The sequence below is a fragment of the Nansenia antarctica genome (assembly GCF_963989245.1).
Source record: "Nansenia antarctica genome assembly, chromosome: 10".
Lineage (NCBI taxonomy): Eukaryota > Metazoa > Chordata > Actinopteri > Argentiniformes > Microstomatidae > Nansenia > Nansenia antarctica.
The window spans coordinates 6,932,265-6,948,598 of record NC_137680.1 but is presented as its reverse complement, the minus strand read 5'-3'; the positions used below and the strand labels follow the sequence as shown (position 1 = coordinate 6,948,598).

General features: G+C 43.3%; 1 protein-coding gene across 1 annotated transcript; it reads right to left on the bottom strand.

Moving 5' to 3' along the window:
- Positions 1–418: 418 nt before the first annotated feature.
- LOC308166558 (neuronal acetylcholine receptor subunit alpha-7-like) lies at positions 419–10,206 on the bottom strand (the record flags this gene model as incomplete). Its single annotated transcript, XM_080540883.1, has 10 exons — positions 419–1,279; positions 1,478–1,582; positions 1,830–1,921; positions 2,479–2,673; positions 2,980–3,147; positions 3,288–3,367; positions 7,011–7,120; positions 7,197–7,241; positions 7,385–7,524; positions 10,155–10,206. The coding sequence occupies 10 exons, from the start codon at positions 10,204–10,206 to the stop codon at positions 419–421; spliced, it is 1,848 nt and encodes a 615-aa protein (XP_080397009.1).
- Between the last annotated feature and the right edge of the window lie 6,128 nt (positions 10,207–16,334).

The window sequence follows — 16,334 nt, the reverse complement described above, 5'->3', positions numbered from 1 at the left end:
TTTAAAGAAAGAAATTGCATTGATATTGCAGTCATTTTGCAGACACCCTTAATCCAGAGCAACTTGGTAAGATAATGAACAGTATATACTGTATATAAACATCGTCCATGAGATAGAATCATGTGGAATCGTTGAGTTGAGTGATGTGCATAATAGTTCTTTGTTGTTGTGTGATTACTACTCAGGACATGTGAGTAAAGCATGTGTCATAATCCATTGTACTCATTTGTAGCACAGTGGAGGGTCTGTCATTCAATTCACTGTCATTATCATCAGCATTAGACACTGCTGTTCCTCTCTCTCTCTCTCCCTCTCTCTCTCTCTCTCTCTCTCTCTATCTTTGATCCTGCTATTCAGCATCTCTCTATCCACTCCCTCCTCCTCCTCCTCCATCTTGTCCTTCTCCCTGCAGTCCATCTCACAGGAAGTCTTTGGACAGAGCCTCTCCAAAGTTCGGCGCACCCATGAGGATGGCGATGGTGCAGATGATGTTGAACACGCTGAACCCGACTAGACACAGACGGTCGATGACCGCCGCCGCAAACTGCCACTGCTCCGCCACGCTCCCTCTGCGGTCCTGCTCTTTGACACGCTCCACCAAGAACCGCACCTCCACCAGGAGGGCCTGCAGCTGGGCGTCCGCCGTCCCGGCCTGGGCCTGACTTGTACCCGCTCCCCCGGCTCCGGCCCTGGCCTCCAGACCTGAGGGGTCGGGGTCCGATTCCAGAGATATGGGGAGTTGCATAGGGGGGCTCCCGAACCTCATGGAGGTGGGCTGGTTGAGGGTGATGTCTGACCCTCCTCCTCCTTCTCCTCCTCTTCCACAGCCGGTCCTCTGGACCGGGTCCGGCTCTGGAGGACTCTGGAAGCCCATGTAAGGCAAGTGTCCGTTGGGCTGTGGGTTTGGGTTTGGGTTTGGGTTCCGGTTAGGGTCTCGGTTTGGGAATAGATGGTTTGGGTGGTTAGGATTAGGGAGGACGTTAGGGTGGAGGTTTAGGTGAGGGTTTGGGTTGTGGCTGGGCTGGAGGAGGGGTGGGTTTGGGTGTGGTAGGTGGGGGTGGCTGAGCTGACCGAAGCTAGCCTGCATCGAGGTGAGGCTCTGGGGGAGGATGATGGAGGGGGCCGGGTTGGGGGAGGTCGTGCTGTGAGTGGTGGCGGGGGAGGAGAGCGTCTTGGTCAGGGACTCGGAGGCGCGGTGGAGATTTATGGGATCCCCCCCCTCTCCTGGACGCTTCATCCGCAAGAACCAGGGAACCCACTGGAGGAGAATCAGCTCCACCTGAGAGAACACACACACCCACACACACACACACACACACACACACACACGCACATGAGAGAGGAAGAACACACATACACACATATTAGAGGGACCAAGGATCCCACTGTAGCAAAATGAACTGAACTGAAACAGAGGCACACACAGGGTCTAAGGGTCTCACACAGACAGATACTGTACAAACAGACAGGCTCTCACCAGATGAGGCATGTTTCCACTGTTAGGGTCGTGGTGATGGTACTGAAGGACAAACACAGTCGCCACTACACACATCCCTACGATGACCATGGTACTGGCAAAGTACTGACCTAGGAGGAAAGACAGGAGAGCATAGCACACAAATGAGAACACACGCACAAATACACACACTCACACACACACGTACGGTACTGACATTTGTATGAATATAATGGTATGATAGGGTTGGTATCAAAGGGGTGAGACACACACACACACACACACACACACACTTACTGACATTTGTATTAATATGATGGCATGATAGGGTTGTATATCAAAGGGTTGACATATACACACACACACACACACACTGACCTATCAGCGGTATGGAATCTGAAGTGGCTGGCATAATCTCTGCAACCAACAACATGAAGACAGTCAGGGAGAGAAGAACTGTGATGCCTACAGGGACAGAGAGGGGGGTGGGGGGGAGGTGGGAGAGAGGCAGAATGGTAAAAATGGTAAATGGACTGCACTTATCTAGTGCCTTATTCTGCCAAGCACTTTATAAACCAAGATTTATGGTGGGAAATAAAAGGCCTGGATTACCTAGCACCTACAGCACAATCTCTCTCTCTCTCTCTCTCTCTCTCTCTCTCTCTCTCTCTCTCTCTCTCTCTCTCTCTCTCTCTCTTTCCAAGTGTCCAACTCTCCATCTCTAGCCCTTCCCTCTCTTCTTGCTCTCTGTCTTTCTGACCATAACATTTTAAATAGAGCAGCAGAAACAGTACAGAGAGGACGGGACAGGGACGGGAGGATTCAGAGGGAGAGAGGAACAATTACAGTAAGAGCAAATATCATCCAGATGCTTTCTTCACCCTGCCTCACCCCATTATCCCTCACTTTCTTCCACTCCTAACTCCCTACCCCAGCCACCCCCCCACCCCCCTCTCATCTAACCATCCTCCCTTCTTCCCTTTCTTCCCCCCTTCCCCCCCCCCACCACCCCTCCACCTCACCGAGGCTGATCTTCTCCCCTGAGCTGGCGGGCAGCAGGAAGACCAGCAGGGTCATGGAGGAGAGGAGGACACAGGGGATGAGGAGGTTGAGGGCGTAGTACAGAGTCCTCCGACGGATGGTCACCACGAACGTCACGTCAGGGTAGGGCTCCGTACAGCAGTCGTAGAAGACCTCGTGGCGATCGCCAGGCACCCCTGAGGAAGGAGAGAGGAGAGGAAGAAGGATGGGCAGATGTAAGGGTTGGGCTCCGTACAGCAGCCATATACAGACTGTTACATCACAAGGTACTCCTGAGTAAGGAATGAGAGAGAGAGAGAGAGAGAGAGAGAGAGAGAGAGAGAGAGAGAGAGAGAGAGACACACAGAAGAGCAGAAGTGGCATGAAAATTAAAAAAGAAAAGGGAAGTGATAAAATAGTGCCATGGAAGAGAGAGGTGATGAAGGATGAGTGTAGTGTCTGGTTCCTCCAGGAGGCAGGGCAGGCAGGGCCGTCCCTCTCACCCAGCAAGTCCCACTCCCCGTTGGGCATGTATCCTGACACGTCAGCCTCCTTCATCTGGAGATCCAGTAGCCAACCGTCAAAAGTCCAGGAGCCAAACTTCAGCTCACAGCGCTGGATATCGAATGGAAACCAACGCACGTCCACATTGCACGTACTTGTAAAGATTCCTGAGAGGCATAGAGGGAGAGGGTGGTATAGGAACTAACATCTTGCTGATACAGTATATGATGAGTTGTATATGAGTCTACAAAAGAATACCAATATTCAACGAATGGGTCGGTTTACACACTGATGTTTATGGACTCACCTGGGGGCAGGTACTCACAGAAGCCACTGGAGTTCACCAGCACGTTGGTCTTAAAGGTGGCGTCAAACTTCTCATGAGCACTGAGGGGGAATAAAACACAAATAATTAGAACAATGTGTGTGTGTGTGTGTGTGTGTGTCTGTGTCTCTGTGTGTGTGTGTGTGTGTGTGTGTGTGTGTGTGTCTGTGTCTGTGTCTGTGTGTCTGTGTGCGTGGTGTGCGTGCGTGTGTGTGTGCGTGTGTGTGGGCGCAAGCGCACGTGTGAGTGAGTGTGTGTGTGTGTGTGACTTACTGGTAACACTTTACATTAAGGTCACATTTGTAAAGGGTTTATAGATTATTTATAATTAGTTCCAGAACTACAACACCACCCAGAATGCACCAGGCTCATTGTGCATGTTGGGTTGAATGACACCAGCAGTCTGAGTTGTTAAAGGGGGATTTCAGACTTCATTTCAGATTTCATCTCCTGGCTACACTCCTTTCCACAGGTAAAATGATCCTGATTTTCGGTCCAATTCCAACTCTTAGACGTGGCTACGGCCACTTCACCAGGCTTCTCTCTCTCCACAACTGGCTCAAGTTAGAGTGTGCAACTCTTGGAATCCACTTCCTTGACAATTTCGACCTCTTCTGGAACAGTAGTGGGATACTATAAGAGAGATGGACTCCATCCCAACTAGACTGGGTCGCACTTTCACCCTGCAAACATAGACTTTGCCATCCTACACACTGTCATGTAGTTGACTGAGAATGTCCATGCCCCCCACAAGGTAATCACATCACCCATGCAAATAGAACAAAGTCAATTAAATCATTTACCATGGTTACTACAGTCTGTCAGGGTCACAACAAGGGACCTGGACTATTAAACAAATACTCCCTAAACTCTGTCAGTCTATTTTCAGTCTTATTTAATCCCAGTTAAAGTTCGGCAACAGGCAACATGTGAGATCCATTAACCATCAGTTAAAGTGTAGCTACTACTCGTGGTATAACTGCATCTGAACTCCATCCCACGTCCACGTCCTGCACTAAGAAAGACTGGATGGGGGGAAACTGGATATGGCGCTTCTCAATGTTTGACCACTAAGAAATAAGACTTTGGTTATTAACAAACTCATATCTGAACATGAAATTGACTGCATGTTTTTAACAGACACCTGGTTAAACAGCGACAGACCTTCTATTCTTATTGAGACATCCCCTCCATGCTATAGTTTTGAGCATTCTACAAGGGGCGTGGTAAAAAAAGGCGGTGGGACTGCCTCGATTTGCTGATGCCCGGCCTAAACTGTAGAAATATCCCTATTGGTGATTTTTGTTCCTTTGACGATCATGCTATACGGTTAAAATTCCAACCCGCTGTGCTTGTTATAACAATATATAGATGCCCCAAACAGTGTGCTATCTTTTTTAGATGACTTCACCGAAATGTTTTCTATTGTCAGTACCAATTATAACATTATGGTCATACTGTAGGTGATTTTAATATACATGTGGATAGTGCGGCCGAATCTAAAGCCGTTGAGTTCCTTAATGTGTTGAGCTCCTTAATGTGTTGAGCTCTATGGATTTTATTCAACATGTTAATGGGCCGACTCACAACTGCAGTCATATGTTGAATCTAATCATCATATTGATTAGATATATATATTGATCTATCCTCTGTAATTGACTTGAGCAATCTCAGACCACTACTGTATTTCTTTCTCTGCATTCTTATCATCATCTAGCTTTGTTATGGAGCAGGTTGTTCATAGTAAATCATTTCAATAACATACCCCACAGATCCTTCCTTCCTCTTATTTAGTCAACAATAATAAGTTGAAGACTACCATTGACGCTATAGCACCAGCCAGACTCAAGAAGATTAAACCTTTCTTTTTAATGTTTTTTCTTTTGGTTGTTGTTGTTGATGATTACTTGTTGTATTATTGTTCTTATTGTTGAATAAAAAGAAAATTGCAACAAAACAAAAGAAGATTAAACCTAAACAGAAACCACCATGGAGAACTGGGGATGTTATTAACTGTATTATTAACTTAAAAACTAGAAAGAAAAGCTGATCATCAATGGAGAAAAACTAAGCTGCAAGTCCATATGACAAGTACACCTTCAACAAAGCCATTAGAAATGCAAGACAAGCTCATTTCTCAAAGCTGTTTTTCTCAACTATTGACAGCTCCATAAATCCAACTCCAACAATCCACTCTTTCATAACCTCAACATCAAAATGAGAAGAGTTGGCAGCATTTTTCAGAGACAAGATAACAAAAATCAGGTTGGATCTAAACCATGATATACTGAATGTCCTAAGACTGCAATGAATATTTTTTACTGCAGTTGATAAAGAAATGCTCAGGAACAAAGTAATGCAATTAAAACCCTCCACCTGCTCACTTGACCTTATCCCCCCCCCCCCCCCCCCCACCACCTTTTTAAAGACTGTGTTTAATTGTCTAGACTAGAGGATGATGTGTTAGTCAAATCATTCCTTGCTGACCGGCATTTTCCCCCTGACACTGAAAACGTGTATAGCCTCTCCTAAAGAAAAGTAACCTGGATCCATTAGTGTTAAACAATTTCCAATTTTCTAGGACAATTTCAACCCTTTTTAAAAAAAAGTAACATTCTTGAGAGATTACCATAGTATTTAAACAGCTAAAGTATTACCTACATTTCAGCTGTATATTTGAGAAGTTTCAATCTGGCTTTTGTCCTCACCACAGCACTGAGACGGCACTAGTTAAAGTTAAATTACCTGAGAATGAATTATGGATGACAAGAAATTCTCAATATTACTGCCTTTAGATTTAAGTGCTGCTTTTGATACAGTCGACCATGACATCCCTGTTAACAGACTACAGACCTGTGTTGGCCTCTCGGTTCACCGACATTATTTGTTGATATATCCATCATACACTACCCCTTCTCTTTTCACTGATGTGGGGTGCTCTGAGCTGGTTTGGGTATATCTATCTTAATCTATCAATTAATAGAACACATTGATAATTAAGTCACGTGAGTAGTGAGTACTCTTCTATCCTGTGAGGAGAAAACCTCTGACCATATAAGAGTATAACTGATTAATGAGTTTATTAATGGGTTACCAAATATGTCCAACTGAAATGTGACGTGGAATGTGACCTTAATGTAAAGTGTAACATCATTTACCATTTATGAATGACATTAATTATTGAGTTACAAACATTTGCAACTAAGCATAATTAATGTGCACCTACAGTATAATATCTAGCATACAGCTAGCTAGCTTGTGTAGCTAGTTAGTAGCATCACCTTTGAAGTAACTTGCTAGCACTACTATGTGATTTACATCTTTCTCTTTTTCTTCGAGGCAGTAGCTGACCATGGCCTACTGATCATTTGATAGTTTAGACCAGATACTGAGTAGAGAGAGCAACATGAGAGCTGTCAAACCCAGTTCTGCGTAGAGGCGTAGATGGGTGGAGTACATTCATTAAGAGTAATTACAGTACATCCATAATTCCATACATCTGGTGTAAAAACAAGCAAATCCGATTTCCCAACTGTGCACTCACTATGCTCCAATTGCAAATAATCTTGCAATATTTCACATCAGGGTTAGTTTCCGAAGCATTTATAATTGCATTTATAAAGCATTAATAAACTGTCTCCGGGTTGAAAGCTGCATATTTGGCAAGCACAAATGTGACCTTAATGTAAAGTGTTACCGACTCACCTGTTGTACAGCAGTATGTCAGGTGTCCAGACCTGGTCTGTACTGAACCTGAGGTTCTTCACTCCAGGGTACTCTGATTGGTTCCACTGGAGGTAGTGGTCATACCAGTGCTGTGGAAGATAGACAAGGGTTCCAAACACACCCACAAGGAGGGAGAGACAATCTAAATCTGCCAAACACACTCACCATCTGAAGCCAGGCATTAGTGGTGAGGACCTGATTTTTCTCATCCTGAAACATGAGAGGGGAAAAAAGAGACCAAGCTAAGTTGGCAGCATGAGCCATGAGAGGTAAAAAAAAGAAATAAGCACTGTGTGTGTGTGGGGGGGGGGGGGGGGTCTGTGTGTGCGTGAGTGGATGGATAGGGAACGTACCACATTCATGACCTGTATGAGAGTGAAGGAGAAGCGGACAGTGAGTGGGAGGGAGTCGTTGGCCACTGGTCTCTCCATACGGTTATAGTCCCTCAGCAGTTCTCTCAACAGATAACGCTGGTGTGGACCCTGCTCCGATACTACGGGCGGGCGGGGGGGGGGGGGGGACAGTTACAAAGAGACAGCTACATTCAGGCAGACAGGTAGAAAAATGAGAGAGAGAGAGAGAGAGAGAGAGAGAGAGAGAGAGAGAGAGAGAGAGAGAGAGAGAGAGAGAGAGAGAGAGAGAGGGCAGAGAGAGGACAATCAAGGAGGTGTGATTGCATTGATAGAAGGTTAGGAGGAGTGTCTCGAACTATGGAGCTGATGAAATAAATAGAAACGAAGAAGAAAAGATAGGGAGAGAACAGTGGAAAAAGAGGGGGCATAAATGATATAAGGCCATGATGAGAAGAAGGGGACATGACAAGAAAGAAAGGAGTGCTCGTCAGAGAATAATGAAAGAGAGGATTGGAAACGGTTTTTAAACGGAGTGGCTTTTGAAAAAGGAAGAAGATAATATGATTGAATGGACAAGGGGGGGAGGAGTGGAGAGAGGAGGAAAACGGGGGTGGGGAAGATAGAGGCGAAGAGTGGGAACGTATCCAAACAGCTTCATCACTCAGTAATCCAGATCGATCACTAGCAGACAGTTTAGAGACATTCTGGGGCTGTAAAGATGTCAGCTCCGTTCTATGCAGGAAATAGTGGATGCCATTAAACACTAAAACACTTCAGACAGACACAGCTCTGACAGTAGCAACAGGAACTGTCCCACTCAGCCTCAAGACTGTCATCAAACTCCATCATCCCTCCTGTTCCCCTGTTGTATCCTACAGCTACAGCTGATTTCTGATGCTCCTCTATGGATGAAGGCCAACAGTTGCAGGGATAGGGTAGGAGAAGAAGGATGTACTGAATGTTCTCCCCCAGCCTCCCCATGATGTCATGTCAGTGACCCTGACGGAATTAATTAAGTGTACATACATTAACATCACTACCCTATCAATACATTAATATCAATGCATTAACCAGATATACCATACCATATCACAATAGAGTAACCATATGGTACTATATAACGACTTACATTATGTTACAATATTTACAATATACACTAACGAGATAGTACTATATCAATATACAGTACAGCAACTAGATGGTACTATATGAATACTTACCGAACACTTTATTAGGAATACTATACTAATACTGGGTAGTGCCTTCCTTTGCTCTCAAAACAGCCTAAACATTTTTGTGGTATTGATTCCATGATTGCATCACGCACGATTTTTCAGGTGCACTTTCAAGCTGTGACTCTCTTGTTCTACCACATCCCAAAGATGTTGTATTGGATTCAGATCCAGTGATTGGGAAGGCCACTGAAGAACACTGGACTCATTGTCATATTCATGAAACCAGTTTGAGATGACTTTTGCTTTGTGACATGGTGCATTATCATGCTGGAAGTAGCCCTTAGAAGATGGGTACATTGTGGCCATGAAGGGATGCACATGGTCAGCAACAATACTCAAATAGGTTGTGGCTTTCAAGCGATGATTGATTGGTATTAACAGGCCCAAAGTGTGCCAAGAAAACATTCCCTACACCATTACACAACGTGAATGAATGAGAAGGGAACGAGCTTCCCACTGCTGTCAGAACTGCAGAATCACTCCCCAACTTCTGCTGTAGACTGAAGACTCATCTCTTTAGGCTACACTTTAACTGTCCCCCCTGAGACATCTACTACCCACCTGTACTGTTTCCCCAGTGTCATAATAAAATAAATTAAAAATTAAAAATCTTTCTACTTCTAGCACGACGACTGCCAATTGCCCCAGGGCCTGAGCATAGATCACTTTTTCCTGCTCTGACTGGGGGATAGATTATTAATTTACTTAGTTAAAATGTATTTATTGTAAATTGCTTTTGTCTGCTAAATGCCCAAAATATAAATGTAAGTGTACAGCTGTCCCTAATAACGTGTTCAGTGAGTGTATTAGCAAGATAAGTACCATATAAATACATAGTAGATGGTACCATATCAATATCGATAGTACCATATCAATATAGAAATGCTAACTGGTGCTTTATCAATACTAAATAGTGGGTCAATCAAAGTCCAAGCCAGGGCCAGATAGATATTATTGGTGCAGATAGTGCACAGTCCCCTGATGAATAAATCAACCAATAACTTCAATATCCTTTTCTCTCCCTATGCCTGCTCTTTTCCTCTAATTATCTAATCTAATTATCCCCCTCTCTTCTCTTTCTGCTAACCAGCATAGTTACATCAATACTGGGAATTGTACAGTTCAGTTCTAATAAATCACCAGGGCCCTTAGTGACCTCATGTTAAAGGGATATTACACTCCAAATATCAAACTTGGTCAGATGCTTTTCAACCTCAAAGGTAGTCTAATAGCAATATGAGTTGTGTAGATTCAGCTATATGATTTTGAGTGTAATGTCCCTTTCAGTTGATGATCATGCTCTCAAACATTATGTATCACTATGCATATAATACTATGTATTAGACCAAATTCACACACACACAAACACACCATGTAAAACAAACACACAGCGATGTGCCAGGACACACATACACGTGCACAGGCACAATAGGTGTTCCCACATAAGCATACATGCACAAACAAATACTCACACACAATCGAGTGTTTGAGTATTTGTTTGTGCATTTTTCTACATAGAATTCGAGCTCACTCACCGTGGAACAGAGTTGAGAGTCCAAACAGACAGATAGCAACAGTCTGCCTCATGCTGCACTCCTACACATGAGCAAAGAGGCAGAAAGAAAGGGGGAGGTCAGGTCCGGAGCAAGTCAGGTAGCAACACAGGGGGAGACTGGGAGAAAGAGAAGGGAGAAGAGGAAGATAAAGGGGGAGAAACGCAGGGAGCAGGTTTTGATGCAAAGGGACAGAGGCTCCCTCCCTCTGTTGTGGACAGAATAACTGTGAGAGTGAGGGTAGAACAGATACAGGAAGAGAGGTGAAATACGAATATATTCCCAATACACAACTGTCTGTTCACTGAACTGTACAACCATCTCTCTCTCTCTTCCTCTCCCTCTCTCTCCGCTCAAGACTCCATTCTCTTTCTTCTGTCCTTGTACCCCCTCTCTCTCTTTCTCTCTCTCTACCCTCCCCTTCCCTCCATCCCCTTCTATTACAGTGATCTGGGGGCAATGAGGTGTGGAAGCAAAGATGAGAGTGGGGAACACACATAACAAGGGGCAAAGAGACAGTGAACAAGATAGATAGATAGATAGATAGATAGATAGATAGATAGATAGATAGATAGATAGATAGATAGATAGATAGATAGAGAGAGAGATAGAGATAGATAGAAAGATGGAGAGATAGAGAGATAGATAGATAGATAGAGAGATAGAGATAGATAGAAAGATGGAGATATAGAGAGATAGATAGAGAGAGATAGAAAGAGAGATAGATAGATAGAGATAGAGAGATAGATAGATAGATAGATAGATAGATAGAGAGAGATAGATAGATAGATAGATAGATAGAGAGATAGATAGATATATAGATATATAGATATATAGATAGATAGATAGATAGATAGATAGATAGAGATAGATGGATAGATAGATAGATAGATAGATAGATAGATAGAGATAGAGAGATAGATAGATAGATAGATAGATAGATAGATAGATAGATAGATAGATAGATAGATAGATAGATAGATAGATAGATAGATAGATATATAGATAGATAGATAGATAGATAGATAGATAGATAGATAGGTACTTTATTGATCCCCAAGGGGGAATTAAGGCCTTACAGCAACTCACACCACAAACCGCAAAACAGCAACCACAAAATAAAGTGACAATTGAATAAGAGGATAAAATAAAAAATAAAAAAACCAGATCAGTATGATTATGATTCCCGATCGAGCCAGCCGGAGGAAGAGTTGTACAGTCTTATTGCGGCAGGCAGAAAAGATCTCCTATAGGCTATAGCGCTCCTTTTAGTGCAACATGGTTGCAATAGTCTGTTGCTAAAGGAGCTTCTCTACTCTGCCACAGTGTCATGTGGGAGGGATTGTCCCTGATGGCCAGGAGTGTGGTCCTCATCCTCCTATTGGCCACCTCCTTCACTGTGACCAGGGTGAGACAGACAGAACCAGCTTTCCTACTAAGCTTGTTCAGCCTCTTGGTGTCAGCTTCCTTGATGCTGCGCCCACCAGCATACCAAAGAGTACAGCACCGCACTGGCCACCGCTGACTGGTAGAACATGTTCAGCAGAGTCCTGCACATGCCAAATGACGTGAGCCTTCTCAGGAAAGACAAAAGAGGAAAACAACACAAAGAACATGGCACTTATAACCTGATGAAGACCACTCACTTTGGATTTGCTTTGGATTTCAGAGAGCATTCACTTTTCCATATTGCTGTTTCACTGTTTCTGGTGTTGTATTGCATTATACTGCATTCCCCATTCCTCTCTTTCCATCATCAGCATTTGATAAAAACACCGGACAGACACAAATTGATTATTATCATGCATTGAAATCAAACAATGTATTTTATTGTGTATGATCCTACTAATGATTAGGCAACATTGGGGTTGCGACCACTTTGGTTTGACATAGGGAGTGGAGTGGGACTGACATCTACTGGGCAGGTCAGTAAATGCACTTGTTCAGATCCTCTTTGACCACCCAAGCTTTTGGAGTTTTATGGACCCATGGACACTAGAGTAACACAGTATGTTTTCTGGCCAGGACCCAAACCATATGACCCCGATGGAATTGGGTCTCCACTGAAGAAACATTGTCTTGGTCTTGATGTTAGTCACATCATTGTGTTTGGTCAGCCAGAGGATTGAGGGACTCCCCCTCTTGGGTTCTCAGGTTCTCTCAAAGTTTCAAACAAGTCAGTAAATCCTTCTAGATGTCAAATTTAGTAGGCTTACATCTCCATTTTTTTTTTTACATTTAAGTAATTTAGCAGACGTTTGTATCCTAAGTGATTTACAATAAGTACATTTTTCTAAAGTAACTGAATCAACTATACTATACATCAGTCATCATAAGTACAACCTTGAATAAAACAATGTTTTGTTTTTGTCTTTCCCAAAGGTTCAGGTAGCCTAATGTACAATTGTGTGTTGATTGATTATATTTGACCCCATTTGACCCCCAAAAGGCACTGGTGATAAATGGTAGGCCTACCCTGTGTAGCATAGGCCTAGTAAGACAGAACTAATGGGTGCACGATATGGGTGCTGTAGTGGCCAGTGTTCTATATACCACAAAAACCTGCGCCTTCAGGTCGCCCAACTGTTACAGTATTCTACTAGTCACATCCACGTGCACAGAAATGCCATAGTGAACATGAAAGGGGCATGAAAGATTATCCCACCACCAAATGTTGACAATGTGAGCGGTGCCCATACTGTGCCGCAGAGGCGAGTGCTCTAAGAGAGAGAGAGAGAGAGAGAGAGAGAGAGAGAGAGAGAGAGAGAGAGAGAGAGAGAGAGACACACACACACACACACACACACACACACACACACACACACACAAACAGTGACACAAAGGAAGGTGAGGACACATTGATTGAGTTGGACATTTAATCCTCCTAGCACTGAAAGAGTACACAGCATTTCAAACCAGATGGTATGGTTGCTTAAAAAATCACTCACACCTGTACCACAAAAGGGGCAGTAAAACAGTCACAGTGAGTTGTTTCAGAGGGTTAGGCCGCGGTCACCTTATTATCGTTACACATTTCACCTTTTTAGTGCCTAATGTTAACAACCGCAACATGAGGTCATGGGGGGGCGGGGGGCATCTTTGGCCCCTAGGGGCCCTAGGCCAGAAACACCGCGCGGCGTCAGTCCAAACGCGCCAAGTAAACCGTCGCGAGCCAGTGACGTCATCGAGTCTCTCTCCCCGTTGTTTCTATCGCTGCGTAGCAGAGGAGCTCCCATGAAAAGCCACACAAAGCTTGAATCCGTAAGCGCAGGTAAATACCGGCATTTGTTGAACCTATCCTACCTTTTAGCGTTAGTTAACTAGCTGAGATACGATTTGCGTTTGTGCTTGCTGCATCGCTTTGAGACACGGTTATCGGTGGTTTGCAGTGCTAACGGCTAGCCAGCAGAGTCACATCTAGCTAGGAGGAAGATTAGCTCGGTTCAGTTTGATCGCTGCCTTTGTGTTGTTGCATTGTCCAGTAACGTTGCATTGTTGCTGTTCGATTAATCTGTTGCATGCATGATCATGCATCCACGAATGATGATCCTAACAGCACAAGTGCGATGCTAGCTGGCTATAGCTCGCTAGCTCCTAGCAGACCATGCGTGCATCTAATCATTGAATGCAGTTTTGCACTGATCCCAGCGGTAAAATGTGTGTTTGGTTGGGGTAATCGAACTATGGCCAGTAAGGCCTAAGAAAGTACAAACCTTATATCTGATCAATAGTGCACACTAGAGGGATTAGCAAGCGTGTTGTTCTGGAAGGGAGGACCTCCAAGACTGTATAGGTGCATGCAGCCGGGAATGGTCGGGATTATACAAGATCGTGACGTTAGAATTATAAGGTTCTATCTCCATGAGTTTTTTTACATAATCTGATCCATTAGGTGTTTATTAATGCCTGTGTGGTGTTTGACATTTTTTAGATAGTAATTCATAAAATACAAAGGTTCCATCTCACAGAACATAATGGAATGTAAAAACTTTGACGCTCAATATCTCTGAACTGCCCTAAACGGAGATAGAACCTTATCATTCTAAACGGAGATAGAACCTTATCATTCTAAACGGAGATAGAACCTTATCATTCTAAACTCACGAGATGTAGAAGAATGAGCAACACTGTGTTACCGTCCATGAATGAATGAATGGTCTTTATTGTCATTGCTATAGTACAGGACAGGTACCAAACAACGACATTTGGGAGGGGTGGCTCCCCTGGTGTTAGGAAAGAAAAAAAAACAGGAAGGGAAAGGAGCTGGTTTACATAAATAAAGGCTATGTACACTATCCACTATACTATACTGTACAGGTAAGACGACTAGGGTTGTCATATTGCTGTGTTAGCGATTGCACATTCATTTAAAGTGTCGCAGTTTGCATGGCCGTTCAGTGGCAAAGGAAAGTGACTGTTTTCCACAGACAATAGACAGACAGAGGTGTTTTATTCTATTTTTTATATATAAGGCAATAATACAGATCTCGATCTGTCACTTTAAGTACAACGAATACCTATGATGATGGAGAGCAGAGAAGCTGAAGGAATCGGCCGGGTGTGAAAGAAAGAGCCTCCACACAGCTCTGCTTTGCTCAATTGTATTATTGTTTGTCACAAAATCAATCTTCTCTAACGCCGCTGAGAGAGTGAAGGGACAATAGAACTTGAAATGTTATGAGAGAGAATATGAGGGCCAGCAGGGGGGGGGGGGCTATTGATTCTCCTACCACTCTCTATACTTCTACGAGGCTACTTTACATTCACATTTACATTTTTGGCATTCCAAAGCCACTTACAATCAATACATTTGAATACTTGGCAAGTGAATCATCAGTCCACCAGTCATAGCAGGAACAGTAATCTAGCTCAGGCCCGGGGCCACTGATAGAAGGAAAAACCTTCTCCTATCGCCTTCTTCTAAACCTAGTTTTTGTTTGTTTGTTTTTTACACTGGAGAAACAGAGAAACAGTACAAGGGGGGGCAATAGAAGTTTTTAGGGACACAGTAGAGGGGGAAGCGGGTGTCTTTAGGAGACGTAGTGGTGAGGGGCAGAAGATGTCTCAGGAGGAGCAGTTACTTCTTCCATCACTACAGCTGAAATAAGTAACACACACACACACTCTCTCTCTCTCTCTCTTAACCTATATATTTACATAGGGAATGTATTCATAACAGTGGTCAAATAACGAAGACAACCCATGGACGCATTTAGATGGATCAATGTCCTCATCAACAACCATCTGTTTCCACACCTTGTGATTCAGACTCTAAATGTATTAATATTTATTTCATGAAGTGGGGGAAATCTAATCTCCACATCATGAAATAAACATTATTATGGCACGATAAAAGGTTATGGGAAGTCAAGACACTTTCTTTTAATAGTATACGTGTACACAAGCATCCATGGGCTTTGTATCGCTCTAACGTTGAAACGGAACCTCGTGAGCTTAGAATGATAAGGTTCTATCTCCGTTTAGAATGAGAAGGTTCTATCTCCGTTTAGAATGAGAAGGTTCTATCTCCGTTTAGGGCAGTTCAGAGATATTGAGCGTCAACGTTTTTACATTCCATTATGTTTTATGAGATGGAACCTTTGTATTTGATGAATTACTAACAAAAAAATGTCAACATTTTAAAAATAACACCACACAGGCATTAATAAACACCTAATGGATCAGATTATGTAAAAAAAAACTCAATTTTGACAAAAATGGAGATAGAACCTTATAATTCTAACGTCACGACCTGCTATGAAAGACTTAATAAAGGCATGACACGGAGGGTCACGTGACACACGGTAGAAACGGGACACAGTACAGCGCGTTTCAGAAGAAAGGAAAGCGAAACTTACTGCTGCTGCTCGCGACTGAGTTTAGAGTTTAGACTCCGTTTGTTTAAACACATTTGTACAACCTACCGCCTGGTTATATGGACTTATTAGCAAAGCAATGGTTCTTCTATATCTCTCTTCTTTCAAAACGAGTAGGCCTATTATATGCTTAGCCTTTTAGTATGGTCTAAAACAGTAGGCGTTTGAGATACAATACAGTTGAAACGTTCGTTTTTTTTTTCAAAAGTAGAAAATTGCTTCAGTTGTTTTATCAAGCAAACCTTCAGGTATGTGCAATTGTGCATCAAATTAGGAGAACTACTCT